This window comes from Pelodiscus sinensis, chromosome 2, assembly GCF_049634645.1.
Source record: "Pelodiscus sinensis isolate JC-2024 chromosome 2, ASM4963464v1, whole genome shotgun sequence".
NCBI classification, from domain to species: domain Eukaryota; kingdom Metazoa; phylum Chordata; order Testudines; family Trionychidae; genus Pelodiscus; species Pelodiscus sinensis.
The window spans coordinates 256301177-256315761 of NC_134712.1; the positions used below are offsets into that span (position 1 = coordinate 256301177).

Consider the following 14585-nt stretch of genomic DNA (forward strand, 5'->3'; position numbering starts at 1 on the left):
CACCAGGAGGCCTCCCGCCCCAGGGGCCAGGTCTTTGACCTCCTGCAGCCTCTGACACTGCCCCCCTTCCTGGCGGGCCATTTGATTGGCTGGCCGATGAGTAGCTCCGCCCAGGCTCCTTAAAGGGCCAGCGGGTAGGCGGGCCCTGTTCGCAGGGTGGCGCGTAGCCACGGCCGGGTGGTGGGTGGTTCCCGCAGGCCAGCCGGGGCCGGTGCAAACCCTGCGCTGGACCAGACGGTTCCTAGCCCGAGCCACGGGGCCAGTCCGGAAGAGCAGCATCCCCCCCTGCCCGGTCCTGCCCTCTGCCCACCCGCTGCCCTGGCCCCGCCTGGCCCGTCAGCTGGCCGCGCCCTCTGGCTCTCCCCCCTTTACAGGGGCGCGCGTGGCTGAGCGGAGCCACGCGGGGACCCCGGCAGCTGCCGTGGCAACAGGCCACTGCGAATAATTCCCTTGAGTCACTCGGCGTCTGCTCCCATTTCTGATCAGGAGCCTGTTCCCAGACGCTGCCGCTGCTAAAATTAGCCCTGGGTAGGCAGAGAAGCAGCGAGACGCAGGGGAGGGAGCCCAGGGTGTGTCGCGGGCCAGACGGAGGTGCGCAGGGCGGGTGCCTTCCCAGCCAGACCCGGCCGCGCCCGCGGAGAGATGGGGGGGGCTGGACTCGGCTCCGGCTTGTGGCACGGGGGTTGGAGGCGAGCCGGCCTGGCGCTGGAGACCACGAGCCCCGGAGCGACTGTCCCTCCCTGCCCACACCAGGCAGGCGGCGGATGCTCCCTGCGGAGCTGTGATGGCCAAGCCGGTGTCTCTGCCAAATGTAGCGTCTGGGTGAGCCGCAGCGAGGCTCAGAGCCGCAATTATGGCTCCTGGCGCGACCCAGCTGGCGCAGGGCAGCTGCCCAGCCCCTAGGCTGCGTCCCTGGCCCACGGCTGCCGCGCGTCTCCCATCCACTGGGCCACGGAGGGAGCCCTCGGAAGGAAACTCCTCCCCAGCCGTTACGCTAGCGGGCCCCTGGCCACCCCGCACGCTGTAACCCAGGAGAGCACCACGGGGACAACTGTGGAGTGGCCCCCCTGCTCCCCAAACACAGCCCCTACCACCTGAGCCCCAGGAGAATCCCCTCCAGCAGTGCGGGGCTTAGGACACACAGCTGAGCACGCTGATCTGTCCAGCAGAGTGCAGGGGTGACATGCACACTGGCCAGCCCTGTACACTGGCCAGGCCTCAAAGGACCTCAGCTGCCTCCTCCCGCGTGGGCAGCAACACTCTCCCCCCCCCCCCGAGCCCAAGGAAACACAGGGCTCTTAGCACCCCCTGGATTGCCCTTGGGGGGTGTTGTCCCCCAGGGGTGCCCATCCTCGCCAGATCAGCACCACCTGGCTGCTTCGGGATCGGGGGCTGCCAGTCACCCGGGGGACGTGGGCCTGCGGCTCCCTGGCACCACCCGCAGCTGCCCGCTGCCTCGGTGGGGGATTTCGACTTGCTGCCCTGCCCCTCGGTGAGAGCTGAGCCGGGCGGGGGCAATGCCAGTGCCCCCCACCTTGGAGGAACGCTCCGATAGGCCTCTCTCCCCCTGCGGGGACAGCCCTGTGCCCTCAGCCCCTCTGCGCCCCCCCCAAGAGCCCCGCTGGGACCGGCCCACTCTGCCGGCGTTAACGCCCCTCACCCCGCACGGCAGTGCCTCTCCCACGGCCCTGGCTGAGCCCGGAGAGGAAAGCCCGCACCCGGCTGCTCAGCCCGGAGCCCAGCCACGCTGAGCCGCGCCTGCCCACAGGAGGAGCCCCGCAGCCCCCCAGCCTCACCCTTCCCAGGGCCTGCCCCACGCCCTGCCCCCCCCACGCCCGGGGCTCTCCCAGCGGGCCCCACACCCTGCCCCCCACGCCCGGGGCTCTCCCAGCGGGCCCCACACCCTGCCCCCCACGCCCGGGGCTCTCCCAGCGGGCCCCACACCCTGCCCCCCACGCCCGGGGCTCTCCCAGCGGGCCCCACACCCTGCCCCCCCCGCCCGGGGCTCTCCCAGCGGGCCCCACGCCCTGCCCCCCCGCCCGGGGCTCTCCCAGCGGGCCCCACACCCTGGCCCCCACGCCCGGGGCTCTCCCAGCGGGCCCCACACCCTGCCCCCCACGCCCGGGGCTCTCCCAGCGGGCCCCACACCCTGCCCCCCACGCCCGGGGCTCTCCCAGCGGGCCCCACGCCCTGCCCCCCCCGCCCGGGGCTCTCCCAGCGGGCCCCAGGCCCTGCCCCCCACGCCCGGGGCTCTCCCAGCGGGCCCCACGCCCTGCCCCCCACGCCCGGGGCTCTCCCAGCGGGCCCCACACCCTGCCCCCCACGCCCGGGGCTCTCCCAGCGGGCCCCACGCCCTGCCCCCCCCGCCCGGGGCTCTCCCAGCGGGCCCCAGGCCCTGCCCCCCACGCCCGGGGCTCTCCCAGCGGGCCCCACACCCTGCCCCCCACGCCCGGGGCTCTCCCAGCGGGCCCCACCCCCTGCCCCGGCCGGGCTCTCAGCGCCCCTCTCCCCAGGAGCCGTACTACGTGCGCTGCATCAAGCCCAACGACCAGAAGTCGCCGCTGCTCTTCGACGCCGAGCGCTGCCGCCATCAGGTGGAATACCTGGGCCTGCTGGAGAACGTGCGGGTGCGCCGGGCCGGCTTCGCCTACCGGCAGCCCTACGACCGCTTCCTGCTCAGGTACCCGCCTCGGCCCTGCCCTGCCCCGGCCCCCCGGCTCTGCCCCCGTCCCCTCCAGCCCTGCCCTGCCGGCTCCCCCCTCTGTCCCGGCCCTGCCCCCCACTTCTGCCCCCGTCCCCCCCGTCCCTGCCGGCTCCCCCCTCTGCCCCGGCCCTGCCCCCCGCTTCTGCCCCGTCCCCTCCGGCCCTGCCCCCGTCCCCCCGGCCCTGCCCTGCTGCTCCCCCCTCTGCCCCGGCCCTGCCCCCGTCCCCTCCGGCCCTGCCCTGCTGCTCCCCCTCTGCCCCAGCCCTGCCCCCGTCCCCCCCGGCCCTGCCCTGCCGGCTCCCCCCTCTGTCCCGGCCCTGCCCCCCGCTTCTGCCCCCGTCCCCCCCGTCCCTGCCCTGCCGGCTCCCCCCTCTGCCCCGGCCGGCCCTGCCCCCGTCCCCTCCGGCCCTGCCCTGCCGGCTCCCCAGCTCTGCGCCAGCTCTGCCCCCCACCTCTGCCCCTGGCCCCCCCAGCCCTGCCCTGCTGGCTCCCCCCTCTGTCCCAGCCCTGCCCCCCGCTTCTGCTCCCTGCCCTGCTGGCTTCCCGCTTCTGCCCCCCTGCCCTGCCAGCTCCCTGCCTCTGCCCCTGCCCTGCCCTGCCGGCCCCCCCACCTCTTCCCCAGCCCCGCCCGCCCCCCCACCTCTGCTCTGCCCATCTCCCCCACCTCTGCCCCACCCGCCCCCTGCTTCTGCCCCATCCTTCCCCAGCCCCTGTGGGCCCTTCCACTGATGCCCTGCCCCGATAGTCTCAGCTGCCCTGGCCTGTCCCCTCTGCCCCTCCTGCCTTTGCCCTGCCCCTGCAGGCCCCAGCCGCTGACCCCATAGCACCTCGCTGCTCCCCGCTGCATCGCCCCCGCCCTGCCCCCTCCCCACTGGCCCCAGCCACCGGATCCTGCCAACACAGCCCTCTGCGGTGCCAGCTGCTCCGTCCCCACCCCCCCGCCCGGGCTGCCCTCCCCCTCCCCCTCCCCCTCCCGGCTCAGAACTGCCCTTCCCCGGCCGGCCACGGACCCTGACCCCGACTCCACGCGCAGGTATAAGATGACCTGCGAGTACACGTGGCCCCACCACCTCATGGCCACAGACCAGGAGGCCACGCAGGCGCTCATGGAGCAGCACGGCTTCCAGGACGACGTGGCCTACGGCCACACCAAGGTCTTCATCCGCACGCCCCAGACCCTCTTCCAGCTGGAGCAGGAGCGGGCCCAGCTCATCCCTGTCATCGTGCTGCTGCTGCAGAAGGTGAGGGGGCGCCGGGGTGGGGTGCTGCTGGGAGGGGCCGGGACCCCCGGGTTCTCCCGCCTCGGCTGTGCAGGGAGAGCGGGGCTAGCAGGGGGGCCAGGATCCCGGGTTCTCCCCCCACGGCTGTGCAGGGAGAGCGGGGCTAGTGGGGGGGCCAGGACCCCGGGTTCTCCCCCCACGGCTGTGCAGGGAGAGTGGGGCTAGCGGGGGGCCAGGACCCCAGGTTCTCTCCCCACGGCTGTGCAGGGAGAGCGGGGCTAGCGGGGGGGGCCAGGATCCCGGGTTCTCCCCCCACGGCTGTGCAGGGAGAGCGGGGCTAGTGGGGGGGCCAGGACCCCGGGTTCTCCCCCCACGGCTGTGCAGGGAGAGCGGGGCTAGCGGGGGGCCAGGACCCCAGGTTCTCTCCCCACGGCTGTGCAGGGAGAGCGGGGCTAGCGGGGGGGGCCAGGATCCCGGGTTCTCCCCCCACGGCTGTGCAGGGAGAGCGGGGCTAGCAGGGGGGCCAGGATCCCGGGTTCTCCCCCCACGGCTGTGCAGGGAGAGCGGGGCTAGTGGGGGGGCCAGGACCCCGGGTTCTCCCCCCATGGCTGTGCAGGGAGAGTGGGGCTAGCGGGGGGCCAGGACCCCAGGTTCTCTCCCCACGGCTGTGCAGGGAGAGCGGGGCTAGCGGGGGGGGCCAGGATCCCGGGTTCTCCCCCCACGGCTGTGCAGGGAGAGCGGGGCTAGTGGGGGGGCCAGGACCCCGGGTTCTCCCCCCACGGCTGTGCAGGGAGAGTGGGGCTAGCGGGGGGCCAGGACCCTGGGTTCTCTCCCCACGGCTGTGCAGGGAGAGCGGGGCTAGCAGGGGGGCCAGGATCCCGGGTTCTCCCCCCACGGCTGTGCAGGGAGAGCGGGGCTAGTGGGGGGGCCAGGACCCCGGGTTCTCCCCCCACGGCTGTGCAGGGAGAGTGGGGCTAGCGGGGGGCCAGGACCCTGGGTTCTCTCCCCACGGCTGTGCAGGGAGAGCGGGGCTAGCGGGGGGGGCCAGGACCCCAGGTTCTCCCCCCACGGCTGTGCAGGGAGAGTGGGGCTAGCGGGGGGGCCAGGACCCCAGGTTCTCCCCCCACGGCTGTGCAGGGAGAGTGGGGCTAGCGGGGGGCCAGGACCCTGGGTTCTCTCCCCACGGCTGTGCAGGGAGAGCGGGGCTAGCGGGGGGGGGCCAGGACCCCGGGTTCTCTCCCCACGGCTGTGCAGGGAGAGCGGGGCTAGCGGGGGGGGGCCAGGACCCCAGGTTCTCTCCCCACGGCTGTGCAGGGAGAGCAGGGCTAGCGGGGGGGGCCAGGACCCCGGGTTCTCTCCCCACGGCTGTGCAGGGAGAGCGGGGCTAGCGGGGGGGGGCCAGGACCCCAGGTTCTCTCCCCACGGCTGTGCAGGGAGAGCGGGGCTAGTGGGGGGGCCAGGACCCCGGGTTCTCCCCCCACGGCTGTGCAGGGAGAGTGGGGCTAGCGGGGGGCCAGGACCCTGGGTTCTCTCCCCACGGCTGTGCAGGGAGAGCGGGGCTAGCGGGGGGGGCCAGGACCCCGGGTTCTCTCCCCACGGCTGTGCAGGGAGAGCGGGGCTAGCGGGGGGGGCCAGGACCCCGGGTTCTCTCCCCACGGCTGTGCAGGGAGAGCGGGGCTAGCGGGGGGGGCCAGGATCCCGGGTTCTCCCCCCACGGCTGTGCAGGGAGAGCGGGGCTAGCGGGGGGGGCCAGGATCCCGGGTTCTCTCCCCACGGCTGTGCAGGGAGAGCGGGGCTAGCGGGGGGGGCCAGGACCCCGGGTTCTCTCCCCACGGCTGTGCAGGGAGAGCGGGGCTAGCGGGGGGGGCCAGGACCCCGGGTTCTCTCCCCACGGCTGTGCAGGGAGAGCGGGGCTAGCGGGGGGGGCCAGGATCCCGGGTTCTCCCCCCACGGCTGTGCAGGGAGAGCGGGGCTAGCAGGGGGGCCAGGATCCCGGGTTCTCCCCCCACGGCTGTGCAGGGAGAGCGGGGCTAGTGGGGGGGCCAGGACCCCGGGTTCTCCCCCCACGGCTGTGCAGGGAGAGTGGGGCTAGCGGGGGGCCAGGACCCTGGGTTCTCTCCCCACGGCTGTGCAGGGAGAGCGGGGCTAGCGGGGGGGGCCAGGACCCCAGGTTCTCTCCCCACGGCTGTGCAGGGAGAGCGGGGCTAGCGGGGGGGGCCAGGATCCCGGGTTCTCCCCCCACGGCTGTGCAGGGAGAGTGGGGCTAGCAGGGAGCCAGGACACAGACACACCCTCCCTCAGTTTCCCATCTCTGAAATGGGCTGAAGCCCGCCGTGCCTCGGGAAGGGCAGAGATAAGTGCCGTGCTGTCCGCGCGGGGCTCTGCCCGGCATGAGCGACTTCCTTGCTGGCTGGCAGGGCTCGGCGGCCCTGGCGAGGGATGTAAGAGGCCAACCGGTGACCCGTAAGCATGAGCTTTACCGGCGCGCTCACCCGGTGGTGGGTTCACCGCAGGCCTGGGTGGGGGAGCAACCCCCCCCGTCTGTGGCCCAGCTGTCAGGACTGCGGCAGGCTGGAGCATTCCCCTGCCCACGCCCCATCTGCACCCCCCCCACACGGCGCACCAGCGACACCGTTACCAGTGCATCCCTCAGCGGTGAGCTCTACATCTCTGACCTCGCGCAGGCGGGCGGGCTAGGACCGGACCATGCGCACAGCCAGTCCCAGCCCCCCGCTGCGGGTCAGAGCCTGGTGCAACAGGAGGGGCGCAGTCCTAGATGGCGGAGCCCCCCAGGGGCCCAGCTGCCGGGGGGCTCGGGGAGCTGCCTGGGTCTCCGGCAGCGCAGGCGGGTCCGTGTCCGGAACCCAGCTGCAAACTCTGCAGGGAGGCGAGAGCCAGCCAGGCCTTTGGCACAGAGGCCCCTGTGCTCAGGACATGCTGGGGGGCCTGGCCGTGGGGCTGGGATGGGCAGCGCTCACAGGCCCTGCCCTGGCACTGGCTTCGCCTGGCCCCAGGGACGGCCCTTCCCTGCTCCCCCGGGGGGCTGCTGCGGGGCAGGACGACGCCCGGATCCACCAGCGGCTGGGCCGTCAGAGCGAATTAGCCTGCTCGGCTGCCACCGTGCTCGGCACAACCCGGCAGAGCCCTGGGCGTGTGACAGCGGGCGGGGCGGGTCTGACCCCAGCCGCCCTGGGGCGCCGCACCGTGGGAAGGAGTCAGGGAGGGAGCAGGGAAGGGCTGGCCCCACTCCAAGCCCCTCTGCCGCCCTCCTCACCCCCTGCTGCCTCCCTGGCGCTGCTGCACTGCAGGGGCCAGCCCCCGACCCCGTTCCTATCTATAGACACGGCACCGTTCGCAGATTTCCCGACGGCGCCCGGCTGGGGCGCTGCTGCGTCCCGTCAGAGCACCTGGCTGATGGCGAGCGGCACGGCCAGGGTCCTCAGGGCCCGAGCGCCCGTGGCTGCAGCTCTGCCCAGTGCCGGGGCCAGGGGCGCGGGGATTGGCACGGGAGGTCTTGGCAGCGCTTCCCTGGCACCCCAGTAAGCCCCAGAATTTCCACCCTGCCCCCCATCCCCATTTCTCGGCGCCTGCCCCCAAACTTTTGTGCAATGAAAAGTCCCAGAGCACTTCGACCAGGACACGTCGAAACGTGTTTCGAGCCGTGTGGGCCTGCGTCCCCCGGGCTGCTCAGTGCCCTTGGGCCCCCATCATTCCTTATGGACCCTGCCCCTGGCCAGACTACAGTTCCCATGATGCACCACAGCTTCTGTCCCCCCCAGCTGGGCCACCTCCCAATTCTAAGGGGAGTAGGGCTGGTTCAAAACTCTTCAGCCAGGCTAGGCTGGGTTCCCAGGCCCTAGGGCTGGGGGCTGCCTTTTTCCTGCCACTATCCCTCTGTGTTTTCACTGCGATCCGCCCCCTCCCTTCCTGCCCCAAACAGCCACCTGCGAATCCACTGCTGCATCCCACCCCAGAGGTGGCTGCCCTGGGGTGGCGGGGTCCCTGCGTGGCAGGGTGGCTGGGACGCTGGGGATTCTCCCGCGGCAGAGAGAGCTGGGGGAGTGGGGCGTGGCTCGGAAGGCAGGAGCCACGGGCCGAGGGCCGGGCACGTGGGGCCTTGCCCCCACGCTGGGACTAAGTCTGGGCGTCTCTCCCAGGTGTGGCGGGGGGCCCTGGCCCGGCGGCGCTGCCGGTACCTGCGGGCCGTCTACACCATCATGGCCCACTACAAGCGGCACAAGGTGAGGACGTACCTGCTGGAGCTGGTGCACCGCTTCCAGGCGGTGCGGGGCATGGCCGACTACGGCAAGAGCGTGGAGTGGCCGGAGCCGCCCGCCGTGCTGGCGCAGTTCCAGGACAACAGCAAGCTGCTCTTCCGCAGGTAACGCCGGGGGGGGGCCCTGGGCGGAGGCTGGGGTCTGCCCCAGAGACGCCATGTCGCGCCGCCGCCCCCTAGAGGCGAGGGCGGAGCCTGGCCGGGCCGCCGGGGCCCCTGAACCCCCTCTCCTCGGCCCAGGTGGCGTGCCAGGCAGATCATCAAGAACATCCCGCCCTCGGACATGCCGCAGATCAAGGCCAAGGTGGCGGCCATGGAGGTGCTGCAGGGTCTGCGCAAGGACTGGGGGTGCCAGAGGAGCTGGGCCCGGGATTACCTCTCCTCGGTGAGTGGGGGCCCATGCTACGCTGGGCGGGGAGGCAGGTGGGGAAGGGGCTTGGCTTTGGGGGTCCAGCAGGGGGCGCTGCTTGGGCACGGGGCATCCCCCTGCTGCCACGCTGTGTGAGCCGTGGGGCGGGTGGCAGAGGGGGCTGCTCGGGCATGGGGTATCCCCCTGCTGCCACACTGTGTGAGCCGTGGGGCGGGCGGCAGAGGGGGCTGCTTGGGCATGGGGTATCCCCCTGCTGCCACGCTGTGTGAGCCGTGGGGCGGGCGGCAGAGGGGGCTGCTCGGGCATGGGGCATCCCCCCGCTGCCATGCTGTGTGAGCCATGGGGCGGGTGGCAGAGGGGGCTTGGCTTTGGGGGGTCCAGCAGGGGGTGCTACTCGGGCACGGGGCATCCCCCCGCTGCCACGCTGTGTGAGCCGTGGGATGGGCAGCAGAGGGGACTGCTCGGGCATGGGGTATCCCCCTGCTGCCATGCTGTGTGAGCCGTGGGGCGGGCGCTGGAGGCTGTGCTGGGGGGAGGGGGCTTGGCTTTGGGGGTCCAGCAGGGGGCGCTGCTCGGGCGCGGGGCATCCCCCCGCTGCCACGCTGTGTGAGCCGTGGGGCGGGCAGCAGAGGGGGCTGCTCGGGTGCGGGGCATCCCCCCACTGCCACGCTGAGTGAGCCGTGGGGCGGGCGGCGGAGGCTGTGCTGGGGGGAGGGGGCTTGGCTTTGGGGGTCCAGCAGGGGGCGCTGCTCGGGCGTGTGGCATCCCCCCGCTGCCACGCTGAGTGAGCCGTGGGGCGGGCGCTGGAGGCTGTGCTGGGGGGAGGGGGCTTGGCTTTGGGGGTCCAGCAGGGGGCGCTGCTCGGGCGTGTGGCATCCCCCCACTGCCACGCTGAGTGAGCCGTGGGGCGGGCGGCGGAGGCTGTGCTGGGGGGAGGGGGCTTGGCTTTGGGGGTCCAGCAGGGGGCGCTGCTCGGGCGTGTGGCATCCCCCCACTGCCACGCTGAGTGAGCCGTGGGGCGGGCGCTGGAGGCTGTGCTGGGCGGGGAGGGGGCTTCCCAGCTGGGCGGGGGGCGGGGGAGGCAGCTGCTCTCGCCGCCCACAGCTGCTTTCTGCTGCCAGGCGCCGGTTGCCACAGCAACAGGCTCCCTGCAAAGCCCCTCTTCTCTCCCTTTGTATCTCCCAGCCTGGTCCCCGTGGCTCCCCCCCCCCCCCCGGAGTCCCCTGCTCCTGCCCCCTTGCCCCTCGCGTGCCCGGACACGGCCCAGAACTGTCCTGGCCAGACCCCAGCTCTGAGGCGATGGCCGGGCTCCCGTCGTGGCGTTAGCCGGCTGCAGTGTTTTCCGGGGGGGGGGGGGTTTGGGGCCCACGTTCCTGCGGGTGGTTCAGTGGCAGCTGCGTCCCCCCCCAGAAGTGGCTGCATTTGGGTGCTGCTCCACCTCCGTTCCCCCTCAGCCCCGGTGCGGCGCGGCTCCCTTCTGCCGCGTGCCAGGTGGCGTGGGGGTGCCGCTGAGCTCCAGTGTTCCTCCGTCAGTGGGGCTGTGGGCAGTCTGCCCAGGGTCGCCCACCCCCCACAGGCCTCCCCGTCCCGCCCTAGTGGGGCCATGCGCCAGGCAAGCTGGCAGCCGGCTTGGTGGGCCTGGGGTGACAGGTCCCTCTGGCCGGGGGATCCGGGTCCCTCTTCAATGATCGTAGCCTGGAGCGCTGGGCCCTGACTGGCCCCTTGTTCTCCTCTGGCTCCGCCGCCTGCCGGAGCAGGTGCCTCCTTGTGCACTGAGCCGCCTTTCGCAGCTACTTCCTGCACTGGCAGCTCCGCTCTGGGCTGCAGCAGGGTGGATCTGGCTCCCCGCGGCATGTTTGGGGGGACCCAATGGGAGAGGGAGGCCTGCACGGGAGGGGGGGTTCATCTGGGGGGGGTGTCTGCATGGGTGTGCTTGGGGCAGGCACCATGTGTGTGAGCGTGTGTGTGTTGGTGTGCACGTGCCAGCAGGAGGGGTGTGTCTGCCTGTGAGTGTGTGCTGGGACTCTGTCTCCGTGGCAGTGTGCTGGGCATGTGCAAAGTGTCTGTCTATGCATGTCTGTCTGTCTCTGTGCGTGTATCTGTGTGCGTGTAGCATGTCTCCGTGGCAGCCTGCTGGGCACGGGGTGTCTGTCTATGCGTGTGTCTGTGGGCGTGTAGCGTGTCTCCATGGCAGCGTGCTGGGCATGGGGTGTCTATCTATGCGTGTGTCTGTGTGAGTGTAGCGTGTGTCTCCGTGGCAGCGTGCTGGGCACGGCGTGTCTGTCTATGCGTGTGTCTGTGGGCGTGTAGCGTGTGTCTCCGTGGGAGCATGCTGGGCACGGGGTGTCTGTCTATGCGTGTGTCTGTGGGCGTGTAGCGTGTGTCTCCGTGGCAGCGTGCTGGGCACGGGGTGTCTGTCTATGCATGTGTCTGTGGGCGTGTAGCGTGTGTCTCCGTGGGAGCGTGCTGGGCACGGGGTGTCTGTCTATGCGTGTGTCTGTGGGCGTGTAGCGTGTGTCTCCGTGGCAGCGTGCTGGGCATGGGGTGTCTATCTATGCGTGTGTCTGTGTGAGTGTAGCGTGTGTCTCCGTGGCAGCGTGCTGGGCACGGGGTGTCTGTCTATGCGTGTGTCTGTGGGCGTGTAGCGTGTGTCTCCGTGGGAGCGTGCTGGGCACGGGGTGTCTGTCTATGCGTGTGTCTGGGTGCGTGTAGTGTGTCTCCGTGGCAGCGTGCTGGGCACGGGGTGTCTGTCTATGCGTGTGTCTGTGTGCGTGTAGCGTGTCTCCGTGGCAGCGTGCTGGGGGTGGGGTGTCTGTCTATGCGTGTGTCTGTGGGCGTGTAGCGTGTCACCGTGGCAGCGTGCTGGGCACAGGGTGTCTGTCTATGCGTGTGTCTGTGTGCGTGTAGCGTGTCTCCGTGGCAGCATGCTGGGCATGGGGTGTCTGTCTATGGGTGTGTCTGTGGGCGTGTAGCGTGTCTTGGTGGCGTATGTTAGGTGTCAGGCTGTACACATGTCCAAGGGGTGGGCAGCTGGGGCCGTGTCTGGCTCACTGAGTGCCGTGTCTCCTCAGCAGGGAGCATCCAGATCCCAAGATGCTCCTGCCTTCTGCGGGGGGGGGTCTCCCACTCAGAGCCTGGGAGAGGCGTGTTTGTCGTCGTCCCCCACCCCCTCCAGCCAGCCAAGTCCCATGCTGCTGCAGACTGAGAGCACTGGACATGCGTGGCCCTGCCGTGGCGGCTGTATTACCCCACAGCTTCCCCCTCCCCTCCCCGGCCACAAGGCTCTCGCTGGTTCCGTGGGCCCTGCACGGTGGAAATCTCCCGGCCCCGGGGTGACTTCAGCCCGCCAGGATTCTGAGCACCAGGACACGAGGGGCAGGGAGCGGGCGCCCTGCCAGTCCCTTTCTGCTGTGCTGTGCCGGGGGGAGCGGGGGTGAGTTTGACTTGGGCCTGGTTCTGAACTCACGCTGCCTGCTTGGCCGTCTCTCCCGATTTACACTGCGTGGCTGGCCCAGGATCAGGCCCTGGAGTCTCCGCGGGGGGTAAATGTCTGTGAGCGGCAGCCGCTGGCTGGTCTCACGCTAGTTCGCCCAGGACAGCTCTTCCATCCTGCCCCTCAAGCCAAAGCGCCCACAAATTCAGTGCCCACTGCTGGAATGCAGCCACCTCTGGGGTGAGCCGGGACAACGGCTTCATAAGACGCAGCGCCGCAGTTAGGGTCCGTATCCACGGGGACCGCTAGGAGTGAGTTGGTGGGGAGGAAACCCAGTCGGTGGGTTCCACTGCAAAGGGAGGAGCCAAACCCCAAAGCTTGGCTCTGCACACCGGGCTGTACCCACTTAGCTAGCACTGTCACGGACAGTGCCATGATCCCGTGGAACTCCCCGCCACAGGACGCGCCGCTCCTGCAACCGAGCACCATGCCAAAAGGCTGCTTGTCTGGCTCTCCAGGGAACCCGTCGCCCATGCGCTCATGCTTCAAGCGCTTTGCGACTGGGGTGAGACCTCAGCACGCTGGCGCCTGCGGGGTCCCACGCCTTCCTCTCCTAGCACCTAGCCCTGGCCCCTGGGAGAGCCGGCAGCCTGGGCCACATGGTCCTTGGCCCGGCCCAGATCCTGTTCTCCCAGCGTGGACTCCTGCACGTTGATTTGGCTTTAGGGAACGCTCAGGTGCTGGCTACCTGGACGAAACGGGCTCCAACGCAGTATGAGAGCGAGGCACCGATCCCAGCTGCCCTGCACCGGGTAGCGGCTCCGGTTAGCTCCGAGGGCTGCCGGGGGCCAGCGCCCTCCACAGGCCACGGGAGAAGGCAGTACGCTCCCAGCTGGCCACGGTGGGGAGCTGTGGGCCTGAGGTGGGATTTCACCTCCCTGCAATGTGCCGGTCTCTCTCCGGCCTCGCGTAGCTCCAGGGAGCCTCGGGCCGTGCAGCATGCGGTGCCTCTTCCCGCTCTGCACCGCATCAGCCAGCCTCCCCCTCGGCCCGGGAGACCCCCGCCCCCTCTGCCTGACACAGCCTGCTCCGCCCGCCAGGTGACGGAAAACCCTGCCCTCGCCACCCACTTCGCCAGGAGGGTGCAGGCCCTGAAGGACAAAGTGCACTTCGGCGCGGTGCTGTTCTCCTGCCACGTCCGCAAGGTAGGAGCCTGGCGTGGCTGGGCCCCCGTCCCTCCACCCACCGGGAGGGGCAGGAGTTCTGGGCCCCCCTGCTGTCCCCCGACCCTATTCTGCTGGGTCCTCAGCACCCCCGTTTCTCCCAGCAGCGGGGGGGAGAAGGTGCCCCGACAGCAGAGCTCTCCTGGGACGGCAGGGGGGCCCCCTGGTGAGGTGGGGGCACAGGGGAGCTGGGGATCTCTGGGCCAAGTCCTGCCTGGGTCCCGGCCGTGTTCCTACCCCCACCCCGGGTGACGTGGTCTCCCCCGCCGTGCAGATCAACCGCTTTAACAAGCGCAAGGACCGGGCCATTCTCCTCACCGACCAGCACCTCTACAAGCTGGCGCCCAGGAAGCAGTACAAAGTGATGCGGACGCTGCCCCTGAGCATGGTGAGTGCCCCGTCACTGCCAGGGCCTGGCCCGCTCTCTCGCAAGGCCCCAGCCTCAGGGCAGGGCGAGGGTCCCTGACACAGCCTGCAGCTTTGCCTTGCCAGGCCGAGAGGGGAGCTGAACCTCCCCAGCCCAGGCCTGGGGCTCTCTGCCAAGGCAGCCAGCCCGGGGCCAGGGAGCATCTCACAAGCATGGCCGCTTGAACCTGGAGACAAAGACACCAGGACCGTGCTGGCTGGCTGTTATACCAGCTCGCAGCTCCTGGGGTTCTCCCATGTCCCCTGGTGGGTGAGCAGCGGGCTGGGTACCACGGCCAGCAGCCCTGATCAAAGCCACATGGGCAGAGCAGAGAGGAAGAGGCGCCTCAGCTGCAACGCCCTCTTCCTGGGATGGCTGGTGGCAGCGGTGGGATTTCTCGAGAGACTCCTGAGCTGCAGCAGCGTGGTTGGGGGCGGCGTTGCCGAAGCTGATCCAGGAGCATCTGGAAAATGTTCTAGGGAAACCCCAGGCCTGCCCTTCCCAGACTCCTTCCCCACAGCGTCTCTGTGAGGCGGGGAGAGGCGAGGGAGCTGCCCAGGGTCACGCAGTGAATCAGTGGCAGACAGGACAGCCCAAGAGTCCTGACTCCCGGCTGTCAGTGCAGCAGCAGGACCCAGTCCCAGCTGGGCTGCTGGGTGCGTGGACTGGCTGGAGAGGAGAGCCAGGAAGACCCGGAGCTGCTGGAGGGAGACAGTTTAGAGGGGCCGTGTCCCAGCTCACCCACAACAGTGCCCGGAGGTGCTGGGGGCTGGCCTGGGCAGAGCAGCCAGGAGGCAGCGGTGCAGCCTGTGGCCCCCAGCTGTGACCTGAAATAAGCCTGGTGCCTCTCTCCTGGCTCCCGCGATCCCCCCAGGTGTTGAGATTCTTGGCCCTTCTGATCCCCAAGGATGCGTCTTTGTCCGGGAGCCCCGGGGCTCCCTGCCCAGGGTTCC

The 14585-nt window shown here is 70.9% G+C and overlaps 1 protein-coding gene across 1 annotated transcript in view; it reads left to right on the top strand.

Annotated features, from left to right (window-relative positions):
- Positions 1–14585, top strand: part of MYO1G (myosin IG) — a 64852-nt gene that overhangs the window by 34415 nt on the left and 15852 nt on the right. The window contains 6 exon segments of the mRNA XM_075922999.1: positions 2514–2680; positions 3738–3945; positions 8082–8305; positions 8441–8585; positions 13104–13208; positions 13501–13614. Coding sequence (XP_075779114.1) covers positions 2514–2680; positions 3738–3945; positions 8082–8305; positions 8441–8585; positions 13104–13208; positions 13501–13614 — 963 coding nt within the window.